Source organism: Haliaeetus albicilla, chromosome 24 (assembly GCF_947461875.1).
Source record: "Haliaeetus albicilla chromosome 24, bHalAlb1.1, whole genome shotgun sequence".
In the NCBI taxonomy this organism is placed as follows: Eukaryota; Metazoa; Chordata; class Aves; order Accipitriformes; family Accipitridae; genus Haliaeetus; species Haliaeetus albicilla.
The window spans coordinates 11,312,683-11,328,950 of record NC_091506.1 but is presented as its reverse complement, the minus strand read 5'-3'; the positions used below and the strand labels follow the sequence as shown (position 1 = coordinate 11,328,950).

General features: G+C 44.0%; 1 protein-coding gene across 4 annotated transcripts in view; it reads left to right on the top strand.

Moving 5' to 3' along the window:
- The window catches only part of SETD5 (SET domain containing 5), a 70,650-nt gene that overhangs the window by 12,559 nt on the left and 41,823 nt on the right, over window positions 1-16,268 (top strand). For 3 of the 4 annotated variants that reach the window (XR_011329677.1, XM_069812083.1, XM_069812082.1), the window contains exon 2: window positions 14,020-14,194. The exons of the other annotated variant lie outside the window; for it this stretch is intronic. Coding sequence is in view for 1 of the 3 variants with exons in the window: in XM_069812082.1 (XP_069668183.1) it covers window positions 14,124-14,194 (71 nt within the window). In the remaining 2 variants the exon portion in view is untranslated. The remainder of the gene's footprint in view (window positions 1-14,019; window positions 14,195-16,268) is intronic. 4 annotated transcript variants of the gene reach the window in all.

The window sequence follows — 16,268 nt, the reverse complement described above, 5'->3', positions numbered from 1 at the left end:
TCAGGAAGCTAACATCTTAAGTCACCTATATATGCAGCAGAACAACAGTCTCCTTTGGAGGGGTAGTTAGAGCTGGAGCTTTGCTTGGGTAGTTTGAAGCATTCTTCAAAGGCTTTTGAAAAAGTGTTTGATGTAGTTTTAGTTTTAAAAAAAGTTTTACACTTTTCATAAGAACTACAGATGTACTGTGCTCACTGTGAAGACATTATGGCTTGGGTTGATGCTGCCTAGGGACCTCTAGGCTGCAGTCTGTTGCATTATTTTAAATTTCCCCCAAAGAGTTGTGGTAAATCCATACACTGTTTTTTAGGCTGTGCTTGACAAACATGGTCTAGCTTGTTTTTAAGTTGCGATGCCAAGTGTAGAAATGACTAGGTGAGATTTTTCCAGTCTTTGTTAGGTGGAAAGTCAAATCATCAGAAGGTTATTTTTGGCCTTAAAATGCATAGTTACACAAACACTTAGTGGCCCTGGAGAAGAAATGAGCAATGCCGTGAGCAACCTGATCCAAGTTGGTGCTGCTTTGGAGAGAGGAGGGGGTTTCAGTCAGTTAACCTTCAGTGGTCCCTTCCAGCCTGGATTGTTCTGTGGAAGTTGGACTGGGTGTAGGAGGTGTGGGGGGCGTGCCTGTTTTGGGTGGAGAGAGCAAGAGTTAGGAGGAAGAAGGCAGGGTGCTCTGACACCACAAATGGTTGTGCTGGAGAAAGTGCATTAACAGTGGAGATCTAAAATATCTGGAATTGTAACTTGGAAAGGACACACCTGGCTTTATAGAAGGTTGTGAGATGAAATCAGCTTTTAATTTACTGCTCTTTAGAATCTTTTAATCTGGATAGCATAAAATATTTGCTAAAGCTTCTGTCAGAGAGACACTAGTGGGATAATAAAGTATGTTGAGGGAGCTCTGAATTGTTTTGCCATGTTTCAACAAAAGATATGAATCCATCCAGTTGGAAGGTGATGCATTTCTTAGCAAAACTGCAAACCCACTTATAAATTGTGAAACAGCATTTTGGAAAGCAGTAGCTCAAAGGGCTTTAAGGTTTTTACAGCTAGTTGCCTCTATGTCGTACTTGGGCCAGTATTTTATTTAGAAGGGTTAATGTGATTCTTGGGCATATTGAGGAGAAAAAAAAAGTTGGGGAAAAGAATGTGAAGCAAAAGTAATCTTATAAACACAGCAATGTTGAGACTGATACTGGAATTGAATTTTGGTTTCCATGCTTCAAGAAGAATGCCAGTGTATTTGGAGAGAATTCAAAGGACAGCTGCAGAAATGATCCAGGGACTGGAAAATAAGCCTCATGATGTGAGGCTTAAAGGAGCTCAACTTACTCAGCTTATTGAAAAGACAATTGAGAGAGGACTTGATCTTTCTCTAAAGGGACTTGTGAGATTTGCTGACAAAGGCATAGCAATATCAACTGAGGTTAGACAAATTCAATCTTGAAGTACAGTTTCTTAGCAATGATAATAATTAAACATTGGAATGGTTTACAGGGAAGTGGGAAGAAGCAAACATTCATCTTGGTCTTCTAAAACAGGCCCAACTCATTTCTTTCCAGTGAAAATATATTGTGATATTTTTTTTTTTTAAAAGATTATAATAATCCTTTCCTGACGCTGGAGTTTAAGAATCTTTAAAGGTTTCGTACCATGATCACTTGGCGCAAGTTCAGATACATGCACTTGCAGGCAAAGCCAACATCATGAAATTAAGGAATTTACAGGAGAAATAGTTAACCTGCTACTAGAATACTGCCTTGCATAAGACACACAAGATGTGAAGGGAACTCTGAAATTTAATGCTTTGTGGCTTGCATCGTTGGAACTCAGTTCTTTCCCATACTGCGTTGCTTCAGATGTTTAAGATATGGTTAAGGCTTTCTGAAAGCCTCTACAGAGAAGCCCTGATGTAACTGTGTACACTCACTGTATCCAGATGAGCATTTCTGAATTCCAGTTGACCATAGCAGAAGTCCCTAAATCTTTTTCATCCTTTTTTTAGAAACAGTATTAAAAAAATTGCACAATGGCAATATGATTACAGTTCCTCTGAGAGGCAAACTAAGCACGAGCTCTCCTGGTAGGTTTCATTCTTAAATTAATGTAGGATTAATTCTCTGTTTCTGAAACTAACTGGACTTAGTTGGAAAGTTTATTCGTGTTTGAAACAGTATTAAATAATTGTCAGAAGCAGTATTCTAATGGCACTTCTTTGCTGGTTTTCGTGCCATCCAAATGAGAGTACTTCAGCAGTTCTGTTCCTCCCTCACTTTGTAAATTAACCTGGGGATCTGAGTGACTCAGTTTGGTAATGGCTCCCGGTCGTGCTTCTACTTTTTATTTGTGTTTGTCCATTCTATCACTCCCTCAATGGCTGCTGAGTTTCTGTATTTCCATAGATTACCTTGTTCCAGATGCCTTTGCAGACATGCAGAACTCTTAAATTCCCTTCTGGTAGCTTTCAAACTCTGCTGCTTTGTGCAGGTGCAGGTAGAGCTCTCCTGGTTGTCCTGCCTGTGTGCGTGCTCGTCCTTGTCTGTGCAGAGGAGGACGTGGAGCTACCTGGGCTGCTCTCACCTCTTCTCTTGCATGGCTGCATTCCTGTCTCTCCTTTCCTCCTCCAGCTCCGGCCAGGGAGGAGCCCCATCACTCTCATCTCTGCAGCTGTGCAGTAAGGAAATGCTTCTGTGTCTTAAGGAAGAAGAGACAGCTCAAAACTCTGTAGCTTTTTGAATGTTGAGCCTATTGATTTGTCACATAAATTGAGGTATTTCTGAGGTGGGAAAGAGGTTGTCTAGCAACTGCAAGTTTCCTTGCTTAGGGCTAAAGGGATGCCAAACTGCAGAAATGTGTTGGGGCACTACACAGTGTAAAGCAAAGGCCTCCAGCTTCAAGATCTAGTGCAGCAACCCCTGCTACTCACCTTGTCCAGACAGCCTTATCTGTCTTAACCTGCAGAAGCGACTCACAGAAACTGCTACGGGCAAAAGGTTGTGAAGGCTTAGCAGTAAAGAAATCTTCCCCCTTCCTTGCCTTCCCTCTCTGCTGTGTCGTCATCCCCCTCTCCCCAGCATCGAGAGGCTGATGGAGATGACCTGCCAGCGGAGGGTTGTCAGTCTCTTCAGCAGGTGCAACCCTTGCGTTTCAGCCTCTTCGTTTCATTGTGTGGTTCATACTTGTGCTTAGTTGCATTTGTGATAATCATGAAAATGTCCTCAATATATTACTCTGCTCATAATTCAGCATTCAAAAAAGCCAGCAGTTGTGGTAGCAGATAGCATTTCATTACTGATGTGTTACAGAACCACTCACTCAGCATGGCTTTCCTGTGAGCTCTACAATGAGCACTCTTGGCCAACTGTTTGATGTCAGTACTCCTGTGTTACCACCCACGAGCAGTTAAGGTGGTTGGTTACAGTGTTGTGCGCTCAGAGAAGCTCTTCTCAAAGGAAGAAATTACTAATTTATCTGCAAGTCACCAGAAATAAATGTGGTTTAAGTGACTTTTGTCTTATTCAGTCACTGGTTGCAGGTTTTTGACTGCTGATTTCTTCTGGTCATCTGCATTTACTTTGAAAATGTGTTCAACTGGATTATCCACTTTTCATCTTGTTAACAAAAAAATGGGCTAGTCAAAAAAGTGGCCATGGCGCTCAGTGCTGTCTGTACCACTGAGCTTTGCATTTCTTGCCAGCAGTTATGAAGCAGGTATTTGGGAGCTTCCTGAATAAGTATTACACCTTCATCTCTGTGGTTGTAAGAGCAAGTCTTTGATTATCTTGTTTTACAAAAAACTTATCAAAATAACTTATTAAACTTTATATTCCTTAAAGCTTGATGGTCCAATATATTGTTGGCTGATGGCTTATTCTGTAAATCTGACTACTGTAACATTGCAATTGGGTGAACATCCACTGTGCACAGAGGATCCAACTTGCAGAGCCAGGGCATGCCATGCTGCTGCGTCGGTAGTACTTGCATTTTGGGATCACCGCATATTTTGCCAGTGCCAAAATACAACATGACACGAGGTGCAAGTAAGCCAGAAAAGTGAACCGCAATAAAGAACATCTCTTGAACATAATTCAGCATCATCAGGTGGGTGGAAGCCCCAGAAGGGGAAATAAGGCATTTATTTGGCTGATATGCTGCCTCTGGGGCTTTGTGATTGCTCTCTACCACTGTCCTACTGACTCTGTCTGCTCTCTAACAGGTTTTGTGCTGGGAAAAGTAGATCTGCAGGAAATGTGTGAATTTTCTAAGGGTCCCAGAACCATCTTAAATGACCAAGAGTGCAACTGGGCACTGGCACCTGGGCAAGTGCCACAGTCAGTGATGTTTCCTACAGAGAAGTCCCTGAGAAGGGGATGTGGTGGGGCAGTGCAGCAGGCTGAGCTTTGAAACCTGCCACAATGCTGGAAGATTGCTGAAACCCTGTAAAATTCACTGGATTATAATGCTTAACAGTGATTACATAGCTCAATTAGTAAATGGATCCGACTTGCTGTGTGCAGTGCAGGTTGCAGGTGTTTTTGTAGCCCGGTTTCGCACTCGAGGCACATCGGACAAACCCGTGTTTGTTGGGACGCGGTGCAAGAGCATTACATAAGCCTGGAGTAACTTCCTTGCGACGCAGAGAAAAATGTATTTGCATGATCTCGAGCCCAGGTGCAAGGCTGCAAAACTCGCCAGTCATAAACCGCAGAGGCCAGGCTGGAGCCGGGAGGGCACTCGGTGGTGGTTTGGGCGGGTGGGGGAAGGGTCAAAACGAGTCCTGTAATGGAAAGCAAGGCTGAACCTTTGCTTGGGAGCTGCGGCTCCATAATTGCCACACTGTGTGATGTTGCCATGGCTGCCCGGGCTGTCCCTGCGTGGTTTCCTGGTGTGTGAGAGCGGGGCCGAGGCTGCCGGCGAGCAGAGAGCTGCCGTACGTGTTTGGGGAGCTCAGGCGTGTGCTGGCAAGCCGCAGTGACGGGAGGATCCCCATCTGGGAGATTTAAGGCTTTGAGCTCAGTCTCTCCTCCGTCTCTTCCCTCCAACAGATCAGAGGGCATGCTGTGATTTTTGCAGGACTTTAAAACCCCCTTTTACTTCTTTCTCTCTATCGTAAGGTCCTTCATTCTGCCTGAAGCCACGGTCGTGCTAGGAGCAAGGTGGCAACGTGAAATGGAGGATCCTGGGGAGCACGAAAGGAGGCCCTGGGGGGGCTCGCGGGCCTGGATGGGCTCCGGCGTGTTTTGATCCGAGAGCCTTTGGCCGCGTTGCCATCTGCATAGCCTGTGAATAGTTTTCTCTGGCACAGACCTTGTTCCTCAGTGTTGCATCATCTCTGGGAGAAAGGCCAGGTCCGGAGCCCCAGCACAAAGGCTTTCTGAAGCCGATGAAGCTTGTTCTGTGTGCGGAGCGTCTCTCTCCTTCCTGTCGTCCTTTCCATGGGATTCCTGAAGTGGCCTCCATCCGAAAGCCCCTTCGTCAACAGCTGCTTTATCTCCTCCGCTTCCTGCACACCTGGCTGATGCAACGTCTGCCTTGGAAGCGCTGCTGGAGTCTCCTCTGGAGCTGGGTTGTTTGCCCTGGCTGGGAGTGGCCAGACAGGCAGCCTTCATCACGTGGGGGCCTTAAATAGATGTATAAAGGACGTACAGCCAGACCTGCAAAGGCAGAGAGTATTTAGTGGGATTATGGAGAAATCTTTTTTCCAGTTCTAGGACTGGAGGTTGCAATCCTACTCCTGGCAACTTGTTTGTGGTTAGCCTTCCACTGGTTGCAACTTCAGGACGCTAATCTGTGCCAGTAAATTCTGCTGATTCCCCTTCTATATTCAGCGACTTCCCATGACTCTGGACTGTCTGGATTCTCATGGGAACTGTAATTCTCTGGGTTTGGATTTGATCCTAGTTATTGCCCTTTATTGCTCTGTTTCCCTCTGACCTTGCATGTGGTATAGGCTTTTCTCTGAAATACCTTCAAAACACAATTTTGAGGTCTAAAGGTGTTTTTTTTCTTTTTCTTTTTTTTTTTGGAGGGGGGTGTGGTCTGACAACCTTTTTAATTTAGGGTTTGTCTACTTAGGAAAGTTTAATAGTTATACAGGTACAAGCATTCATGTAAGTGAATTCACAAGCAACAAAATTTAGAACAAGGAAACACTCTGGTCTGTTAGGATTAAACCAATGTTGTTTACATTATTTAAATAAATCTTGAGTCTCATTTTTAACCGTAGCCATTTTCTGGTGTAGGGAGGCCTTTTAAACGGAATCTGAAAACATAGGATTTATATTGACAAGGTGTGGCGCACTGAGCAGTGGTGTTTCCAGTATTGCTGTTCCTAGTTGTCTGCTCTGCCCCATTGCAGAAATTTATTGCCCCTATAACCGTATCTAAAAGGGAATATGTATGTTACCTGCTTCTGCTTTTAGTCCAGTCTTCTTGGCATCAACTGTACTTGATGAGACATGGCAACGTTTCCTTCCTGCCAGCTGTTTTGGCAAAGGCTTAGAGGGGACAGTTGCAGCAGTAACATCAGCTGCCACAGCTGGATTCATTGGCGGTTAGTTGTCAAGTCCTTAATCTCAAAATATCAGTTCTGAACCTTTTTGTTTGCCTTTTCTTATTTTTGTGACATACAGACATTTAACTGTTCTCCTTCACCCCGTGGGAAAAGAGAGTGACAAACCCATAGTATAGAACCAGCATAGCAATTAGGATGTGTTTCCCCTTGCTGCAGAATAGTTTTCCCCTGTGAATGTCCCAAATCAAAAGTTTGTAGAACTGAAGGAAGAGGGATGTTTTTCCTCTTTCGTGTTTCATTTACTTCAGTAATTTTTGTATCATTATTTCCTTGGGGCCTTATGTGTAATTATTTTTTTATCCTGTATTGCTTTATATCTTTCAGTAAAGAATAGAAAACAGTATTTGTAAAAATAAAAGTGTTTTCAGGGGGTCGACTTACTTTAATTTTTGAAAATATCATTTTAAGTGCTTCAGTATTTGAAGAATTTGCCATCTTCACCAATGACTTGTTATGCTGTGAGATAGAGGCAATGTAAAACATTGCGTAGAAAGGGACGAACAATTATTCTTGGTGAGTTTGTGGGATTTTTCTTAATTTCTCCACTATTACCATTATTCTTTAAGTTTTGTTTTGATGATTAACATTTCTAAGTTGTTAGCATTTCATATAGGTGGCTAGACTTTCAAAGTATTGTCTTCTGAAGTTTTCTTGAAGATTTCCAGTGTTTATGGCCCTTAAAGTTATGAGGACTTTGATACGAAGTTCTTGGTTGGGATAGTCCTTTTCCCTTTACGTTGAGGTTGTTATTCCTTTAAAACATCATCTCTATCACTGTCCTGCTCAGCAGACTGCGTGTGCAGACCATGCAAATGCAGCTAGGTCCCTTCTCATCAGTGTGGGGTACAGGCCAAGTTTCCTGGTGCCTGCCTGCCACCTCTCCATAAACATACCTCAGAATAATTTGGTCTACCACGGATCACTGCTACTCTGTAATTTGCTTCCCCTTTCTAATTTGGCATGTGTCTGTTTATGGAATTATCCTTATGTATGACTCTTCAGCCAATTTCAAATCAATATAAATTAAGCTTCCCAGCAAATTAGAAGTTTTAAGAAAGTCCAAACAAACCCTTGCCTGACATCTCCATCTCCGGAGTGTATTGGACTGTAAAGAATGTGGTTGAATTGTCCAGTAGAAGGTATTTCTGAAGGCAAAGTCTTACCTGCTCTTTCTTTATCTCTTATTAAATTTCTCTTCTGTTTCTTAGCATAATACCTGAGATCCTTAGTGATTCCAAAAGAAAAACACAGGATTTTTTTTTTTTTCTGCAAAACAAAGAGGTTTTGCATAACTTGACTGCTGAAGCAGCAGCAAAGTTTTGAGGTTATTCTTTCTGCTTTTCTGAGTAATCTCTGCAGTCTTGGGTCAGTTGCTGAGAATACTTGACTATGCATTTCATAATTTTTCTGCTTGATGGTTTAATTTCTTTCAGTTGCTCACTGTCATCGTTTGTAGTCCCCTAGGGTGTTGTTTGCAGAGGAGTTTGACTAAAATTGATGTTTTCTTCATCACCTAAAATGATGGAATCCCATGGATGGACATGATGAAAATTGCCTTAAAATAGCTTAAACCTAGTTTAAGTAAATTTAATCAAAAGATTTTTAGTTTCCAGCTGTTTACCAAATTTTATCAAAATCAGTTTAACTTGCTTGTACCTCAGTTTTAAATGTGGCTTACATAGCCTTCACTTAATGGCTTTATCATGCTGACTTTAGCTAAGTAGGTGTATTTGTAGACATGTGTTGATGTAGTTTCCAGTGCTTCCATAAAGTACTTTAAGAATAATGGGAATCGTTAATATGATTTCATATCTTGTATGGAACAACTTGACTGATGCATAGGCCCAAAAGCTGTTTGAAATCACCTGTGTCCTAAAAGCAGCAGTCTCTCCCTGATCCTTGACTCCAGGTCTTGCACAGCATGGTGAGCAGGATCAGGTCTTGCTAGGTTGTTGCTTTTTGATTACTTAAATTTTAAAATGTTGTTGTTCTTGTTCTAAGAGCTTGTTAGTGCTTTATCATGGTTCTCCAGATCCCAGAGAGCAAGTTGAACTCTGAAGCAAATGTATACGTACAAGCATTTCTTTTTGCATATAGTTACTTATGTATAAAACAGGAGAGAGTCTTAAGAAAGCTGTAAGACAGATAAATCTTTAACCATTGCACTGTATTTGTCAATAATTTGGTTATCACAGTATGCATACCTAGCTAGTAATGAATATTTGTGTTGCCTGTTAGTTTGATCCTTTTTGTTCTAGACTAGGACTGAGTTCTCCCAGACGCCACGGGATGGATGGATGGATTGCTGTCCTGCTTTGTCAGTCAGCTAGCAGATGATATATGGTACTAAAGATAACAGTAAATACTCATGTCAATATTTCATTTTTTAAAACTGGCACAGTTGTTTCCTTGCTGCTTAGTGAACCCAGTTTGTTTTCAGAGCAGAGCTAAGCATTTGTATTGGTAGGTTGAGGCACAATTCAAGTACTTTTAGGAATCTGTATGTTTCAGAATAAGTTGGAGCTAAATGACTTAAGGATTTGTCTGCTCTGCCCCTGCCTCTGTGTAGGTGTCCTTATAGAACAACATGTCTAAAATTCTGGGAATTTGATGCATTTTTTTAGAGCTAGCTGTTTTAAACACAAAAACTCTTGATCTGATTCTGTTTGCATTAAAGGTGCTTGCCCTTCTGTGAGGATTTGCCCTTGACATGAGCTTTATGGGTGTGCTGGAAAGAACGGGCAGTGCTTGACTGGACTGGGGTGGATGGCGCTCGTGTTTGGGTGGCACAGGCTGATGAGACGGGATTTTTTCAGTATGGTAATTAAAGCACTTCATGTTTACATTAGATGTTCCATAGATTTTGGCTATTCTGAAATTTCTAGGGGAGAAGGTGAATGAGTAGGATCTGTAAGCCTGTTAATGGTTTTTGTACTGCTGCACTTGCAGGGTAGTTTGCTACTGATGCAGATGACAGCATAAGTATGAACTGGTCAGAATTTGCTGGCTCTGTCCCAGATGAGGTTGATGGAAAGGATGCCAAGGAAGGCTGCATGTCAGAGCTGCTATTTCCAGTTTGCCACCAGCTCTGGCCTTTGGCAGTGGGAGATGCAGGAGAAAAACGTGCTTTGAATTTGATGTGACTGGTAATGTCTTGGGAGCTTAAGGATGTGCGATTCATTATATATGGAGCTCATCCTATATAGATGACCTGTAGGCCTGTTGCTGAGCATGGAGAAGAGGACGGCAGTTGTCATTTGGACACTTGTAATCCTAGGTTGTCAAAAGTCTTGGATCTACATTCAGTTCTGGGACTTCAGTAACTGGAGTTGTGGCGAGTGGTAAAGGAAGCACTTGTTTGTCCTTTGCTCTCTGCGAACAAGAGATACATGATAAGTGGTCATCGTCAGTGCAGGCAGAGAGGATTTCCCTGTCCTCCTTGCCCTGCAACACGTTGAAGTCGTATATAATCAGAAAAGGCTTTTCTCAGTTTGTCCACAGTGTGTTTTGTACCAGTGTTACCTTATCATTCTCAGCAACGCATGAGATACTGCATGCACAATGTTAAAGTATTTCAAGTCCTCTGTAGACACAGACTCATAGATGTGCACTGATGCTGCGTAGAAACAGACTGAATCTCTCTGTTTTCCCTCTGTGGTAACTTGCTTTACCCTTGAGTCTGTGACCATGGGAGGGTGCAAGGGGGGTGCTCTGTCCCCCCTGAGATTGTGTAGTGTTACCTGAGCAGCACCAAATGGTGATGGAGTCTTGGCATCTGAATTTAGGTAACATGTGTGGTCTGTGAGGCTGTGCCCAGGTTTTTTTGTCTGGGGGTGATTTTTTTCATGGTGCTCATAAATATTTTGTAGAGTCTGTCACCAAGTGTTGCACACCACGGGTGCCCAGAGGTGTCTGTGAGACTGGGACAACAGTGAAAACGGGAATGACCACATCTTGAAGGAGGAGACTCTAGTGAGCTGTTCGACTGGCCATGCTTGATTGTCCCTGTTAATACTGACTTTTAACACCACAAGTAATGAAAAGAGTTTCCAGCAGTAAATTTTCTGCATCTACTTTATTTGTAACATGGATGGCAGTGGTTGTGGAAGTGAGCCAATGCAGCGCTGCAGCTGCTGCATCCTAAACAGAGTTTTGAAAATTAAATTCACTGTTACAGCAGGTGTTGCCTAACCTTTGCTTGGCCACCTTAGATTTATTACAGTCCTTTCCGCCGATACAGAATGTTACCTGAAATAATTGAATAGCGCGTATTCCCATTTTAGCTAAGGCAACCACTTATGGTTTTGGTCTGAAGGTGGTCGAGTCCCTTGGTGTGTAACATGTGCCGAGTGAGAATCAGGGAACCCAATGCTGGGGTGGCTGTGCGGGTGGATGCTCATCTGGGCTGTTTTGATGATGTTGGGGAAGACCAGGTGTCTTTATACTGGTATGACTGGTTAAGGAGGCAGGCGTGTAGATGCCAAATGTGGGAAAAAAATACATCTTTAAATCCTGCCTTTCCAAAACCAGCTAAGTATTATTTACCTGTTAGGCCATCAAAATTCCGGTTTCCATTTGGTTTCAAGAATTATATCACAAGGGAGATAGGTTTGTGTTGTGGTCTGAAGCTCAGCAAATTTGTATTAAGACTTTGAATTTTAGGAAAACTTCTTCCAGTGGCACTGGAGAGAACTTGGTGTGACTTTTTTCTCCTGAATAGCTCTATATTTTGGGGAGGAGAGGTAGGAAGGAGCTTGGGGACTGTATATACAGAAAATTAGCCAGTTCGATGGGTGAACATTTTGACCTCAACCCCCATGTTTTTTCTGTGCAGGTTAGTGTTTTGGGTGTTACCAGGCCAAGTTTCATGAAGACCAGACTGTAATCTAGCCTGAAGGTGATGCGGTCTTGGACAGCACTTCAGCTTGGTCTCAGCAATTCGTTTTGAACGTTACATTGTCAGAGTTGAAAGTACATATAAAACAGTAGCAACAAACAGCAAAATCTGAGCATGGGTGATGGTTGGGCAAGTACTGCTGGGTCAACACAAAAGCAGCTGAACTGGAACTCACCTTGTCTAACCTTTCTGTTTGGTATTTCATGTTTCTCCAGTAATCTCTTTCCCAAAAGTGGGAGTTACCAGACCGTTTCAGTGCAACAGTGTTTGTACAACATTGATGGGAAGAAGGCTTTCTATGAGAAAGCTGAAAACTTGTCCCAGTTATCCCAGGACTGACCAGATATCCTGTGGCTCTCAAGTCCAGAAGCAGCACCTGAAATCCTCCTGTTCTGCTGAGTCATGAGCAGGCAGGAGGCTGGAATTTGTCCTGATGAAATCTTGTGCTGCTGCCTGCTGCATATGGTCATGGCAAAGGCAAGAGATCAATAGGAAAAAAAAAAAATCGAAGCAAGTATTTAAAAAGATGGGGGGGGGGGTGTTTCTATGTCCCTTAAAAGCGAAGGGTGCTTCAGACACTGAGAAACTTGTCCTATTTCTTTTAACCTTGTGCCAGACTTTTATGTGACACTGGATTGAAGCAGGGATTGCTGTCTGTAGCTTTTAGCTGTATTTTAGCAGTAGTTTGTCTCATCTGTAGAAATCACAATTCTGTTACAAGCATGAAAAAGGGTAAATGAGACACTTCCTTAAAGGTCCTTTTATTTTTCTTTTTATTTTTCCAGAAAACACACTCAAGGACACCTGGGCTGTCTTGGGTTTGAGCTGCTTGTGAGCTTAGTCCTACCTGTTCTCTTTTTCATCTCCCACCTCCGTGCGAGACCATTGCTTTGGGGCATAACAGGGAATTGCCACAGACCACTTAGAAATCTTTACGTGCTACTTCTGTAATTCGCTGTATGCCTGTCATACTATCAGAAGGATTTCTCTTAGGGATTTATACTGATGAAGGAAAATATTTCCTCGTGCTAAGAGAAGCGGCCTGCCTTTTAAGACAGAAAAAGGCAATATAGTATGTGGCATTTAAACTTTCTGACTCTCTCTCAGTCTTCCTTCATTTGCCCTTGTAGTGAGTGTGTGTTTTTGTGTTTCTGGGGGTTTTTGTGTGTTAAACAATGGCTGGACTATGGTGTCCAAAGGCAGTTCCCTGTGAGAAATTCACTACCCACAGGAAAACTTGGCTCGTGGCCTGTCTGTAGCCCAGGAGGGTTTGCTGGCAGAGCCCCTGAGATGCCGGGGAGCATGTGACGGCCGGCTGCGAGGGCAGGCTGGCTCATCTGCGCTGCCAGAGTCGGGGGAAAGACTGCGGAAAGTTATTCAAGGCTGCCCTTAAAAGTTTAACCTGCAAAGAGGCTGGCTAAGTTGTTGCTAGTTTTCGTTGGTTTTAGAGCTACCTTTACTATGTGCGGAAATGCAGCCTTTCTCTGCATCGTGGGGGTTTTCTTCAGAGCCGCATAGAATAATAGCTCCTTTATGAACGTCTGTGTTATTGAGGTTATTTACATAACGAGGAGCTGATCCTGTTTTACTTCTATCCGCCGTCTGACCCTTGGAAGTTTGCGTTTATCGGCGATTTCGCTCGCTGCCTTACCAAAATGCTGCGGTCAGCAGGGAAGGTGGAGCCCGGGCATGGGCTTCCCTGCCGGCCCCAGCACGGTCGGCCGGTGGCTGCGCCCGGTGATGCCGCTGTGACTCACCCCGGTTCCCCGCACCAAGCCAATGGCCCCGCCGTGTTTCTCATCGGAGCGGCCTATGCGCGAGCGCCCAGATGTCTGACGTGGCTCTGCCGCGGGGAGGTGTCAGCTGGGATTTCGGAAAGTCAGGGCCCGCTGCGTCAGGGCTCGCCAGACTGAGTAATTGGTGTAGAATCCAGGCCGGGCCTTGTTTGCAGAGGGGAGGCTGTCGGTGGTGTGGGGATAGCCGCTCTGCCAGTCACGCTCGCCTGTGCCGTGGGCCCAGTGAATGCAAATATAAGCTGATCTCAAGTGAGAGGTCTCAGCTCAGTCCACCTCGGCTCTGTCTCATTGTCCTCCCAGATGGGGCTTTGCCTGCAACTTGTTCAGGGAAGGAGTTAGGAAATGCTGATGGAGGGCTGTGGGTGATAGGTGACAGCTGCTGCTTATATGCAGAAGGAGCTAATAGATTGCTTATCTGATAATTAGTCCCAAGTTTAGTTGGGGGAGGGGGGAACTATCATTATCGGCTTTATGGCCAAGCAACTCATTGCATGTCAGTCCAAGACTGTAAAAAAAAAACAAGACAAAAAAAACCCCAAACAAACAAAAAAAACCAAAAATACCTCACCAAACTACTACCATCTACCTCTTCCCTGGCCCCACATAAGAAAATGAAATAAAAATTATGTGCCATGTCACTGATGGAAATCTATTTCTGCTTTTCTTTTGCTGTGGAAGCCTTCTTTAGGGGTATACAGGGAGAGCTCATCCTGTAACGGAGATGCAATGCTTTGTTTCTACCCCGGTAGGTTTCCCCATGTCCGTGACGTGTTGGCCGAGGCTCTGCGGCTCCTCTCCGCCCTCGGAGCGGCCAGTCGCTGCCCTCTGGACTCCGTGATCCCCGACGGGCGTCATGAGCATTGCAATCCCTCTGGGCGTCACCACACCAGATACGTCCTACTCCGACATGGCTGCAGGATCGGAGTGAGTGTTACCCCATGGAGGAGGAGAAGAGGAGGGGAGGGTGTCAGAGGGCTGCCCTGGAGTGGGGCTGCAGGATTGGTGCTGGTGCTTTCTCCACTGGGGAGAAAGGGGGTGCTGGTCCACTGGCTGTGTGACAGATGAATGCAGAGACAGACTCTCAGTGTTTAACAAATGCAGTGTTACAGAGATTGGTAAGTTTGACACGGGAGATGGGGAAAAGGAGAATTCTAACAGTACGAGGCACTCAACCATGAGTTTTGTGTCAGCTTGGCTAGTAAGTCTATACTCGAGTGCAGACAGTTGTGCATTTGCTGTACCCTTGCTTGAAGTTGGCAAGGTACAAGCCAGCTCCTTTCCCAAAAGCTATGTCATATGAGGGATCAATGTGCTGATCCTCCCTCTCAGTAGAGTCTATTGCTTCAGACTCAGTACCAATCTTACATGACTGATTTCTGGACCCCTTTGGAGCTTGGCTAGAGATGTGAGACAGCATCAGCCTGTGCAGACTCCTTTATTTTGTTTCTGCCCCTGAGCAGGTTCCAAGAAGCACACCTCAGTGGGCAATCCTTCAGGGTCCCCACCACAGGACCCTGTGCAGGGCTCTCACTGCAGTCCTGTCTCTGAGGCCTGTTGGAGGGGACTTACCATTTCTTTTAAAAAGAGTCTGCTTCTGCAGGAGTCAGGAACATTCAACTTCAGAAAATATTGCATTGTGATCTTTTCTCAAAACCCGTGTTAGAATGATGTCAGCTCGGATGAGTACTATGTTTTTGTTGGGGGCGAGAGGGAGGGCTCAAGTTATTTCTGTGTGCTTTTACCTCCTGCTTTCCTGCATCCTTTGAAATACAGACTATAGCATCTCTTTACAAAAATTTACAAAGGGCATTTTGGAGACAGATTTCCCCCATGTATTATTTAAAGGTACCTACTGTGCAAATACCTGCTTGTCAGATTGATTAGTGTAGAACAGATATTGCTCCAGACTCTATTAATTTTCAGCTGTAAGAGCAGTAGGCTAGGGTATGAATCATTGTTTTTCCCTTCCATCTTGCCCTGCTTTGACTATGCACAGAGTTTGACTACACAGTTGCACTCTCTGCAAGACTGCTAATGCTCTTTTTTGTCTGTCTTGGCACTGGCCCCATTCTAGGCATTCTTCTTCGTGATGCTTCATTCCATCCTAAAGCCCATATTTTTACATGTTTTTAAACAGGGAGTCAGAATCTAGTAAGTCATCTGCAGTGGGTATATGATCCTTCACTTTTCAAGATTTAACATTTCAGTATTGCTTGTCACCATGCTTCTCCCACACCAGCACTTTAAAGAGTCAACATGCAGGAATTTTAAACTGTTTATGACAGGAGAAAGAGTGCTAAATAGTTTACTCATATACTAGGCACTTTGCTTTCAGAGCTGAGCATGGTAGAACGGAGAGCCAGATATATCTACACACGTCCCTTGTAGCAATTAAATATCAAAAAGACTGTCTATAAACCTTCTGCAAAGCATTTTCTTTTTCCCTCGTTGTAAGAAATTTGTAGGTCCAACTTGAGGCTAGGCTGGAGTGCTTTGAAAAAAGGCTTTTGAAGATTTCTGAGTTGGTTTCTCTGTCTGTTTTCTAAAAATTGGGAATGCCGGGACTTTATTCTCCAGGCTTTGCATTGATGCACTGTTACTTAGTGCTGAAGTGTCCTTCATGAATCTGTTCAAAGTTAAGGCTATCCTCCGCTTCTTTGAAACTCTACTAGTTTGATGCATGAAGTCTGGGGTATCTGAGCTTCTTGTCTCTTATAAGGGATTGAGTTCAAAGATACGCATCAGGAAGGCTGTGGGAAGGTAAAAGGAAAACTAGCTGCCCCTCTTTTCAGGCTGAGCTTTAGCATCTTCCCCTGGCCTCTGATACAGAGGGGAGGTGAAAATGCTGAAGGGTGTTTGTGTTCATCTGAGGGTGGCATGGAGGCTGCAGAGTAGTTACGCTGTGTTAGTCTGACTGCATATTGGAAGTTGTTGAAGCTCCTTGGCAGGCTGCTGCTGAGGAAGCATGGGCCCCAGTGTTGTTGCCCCTGGACACCGT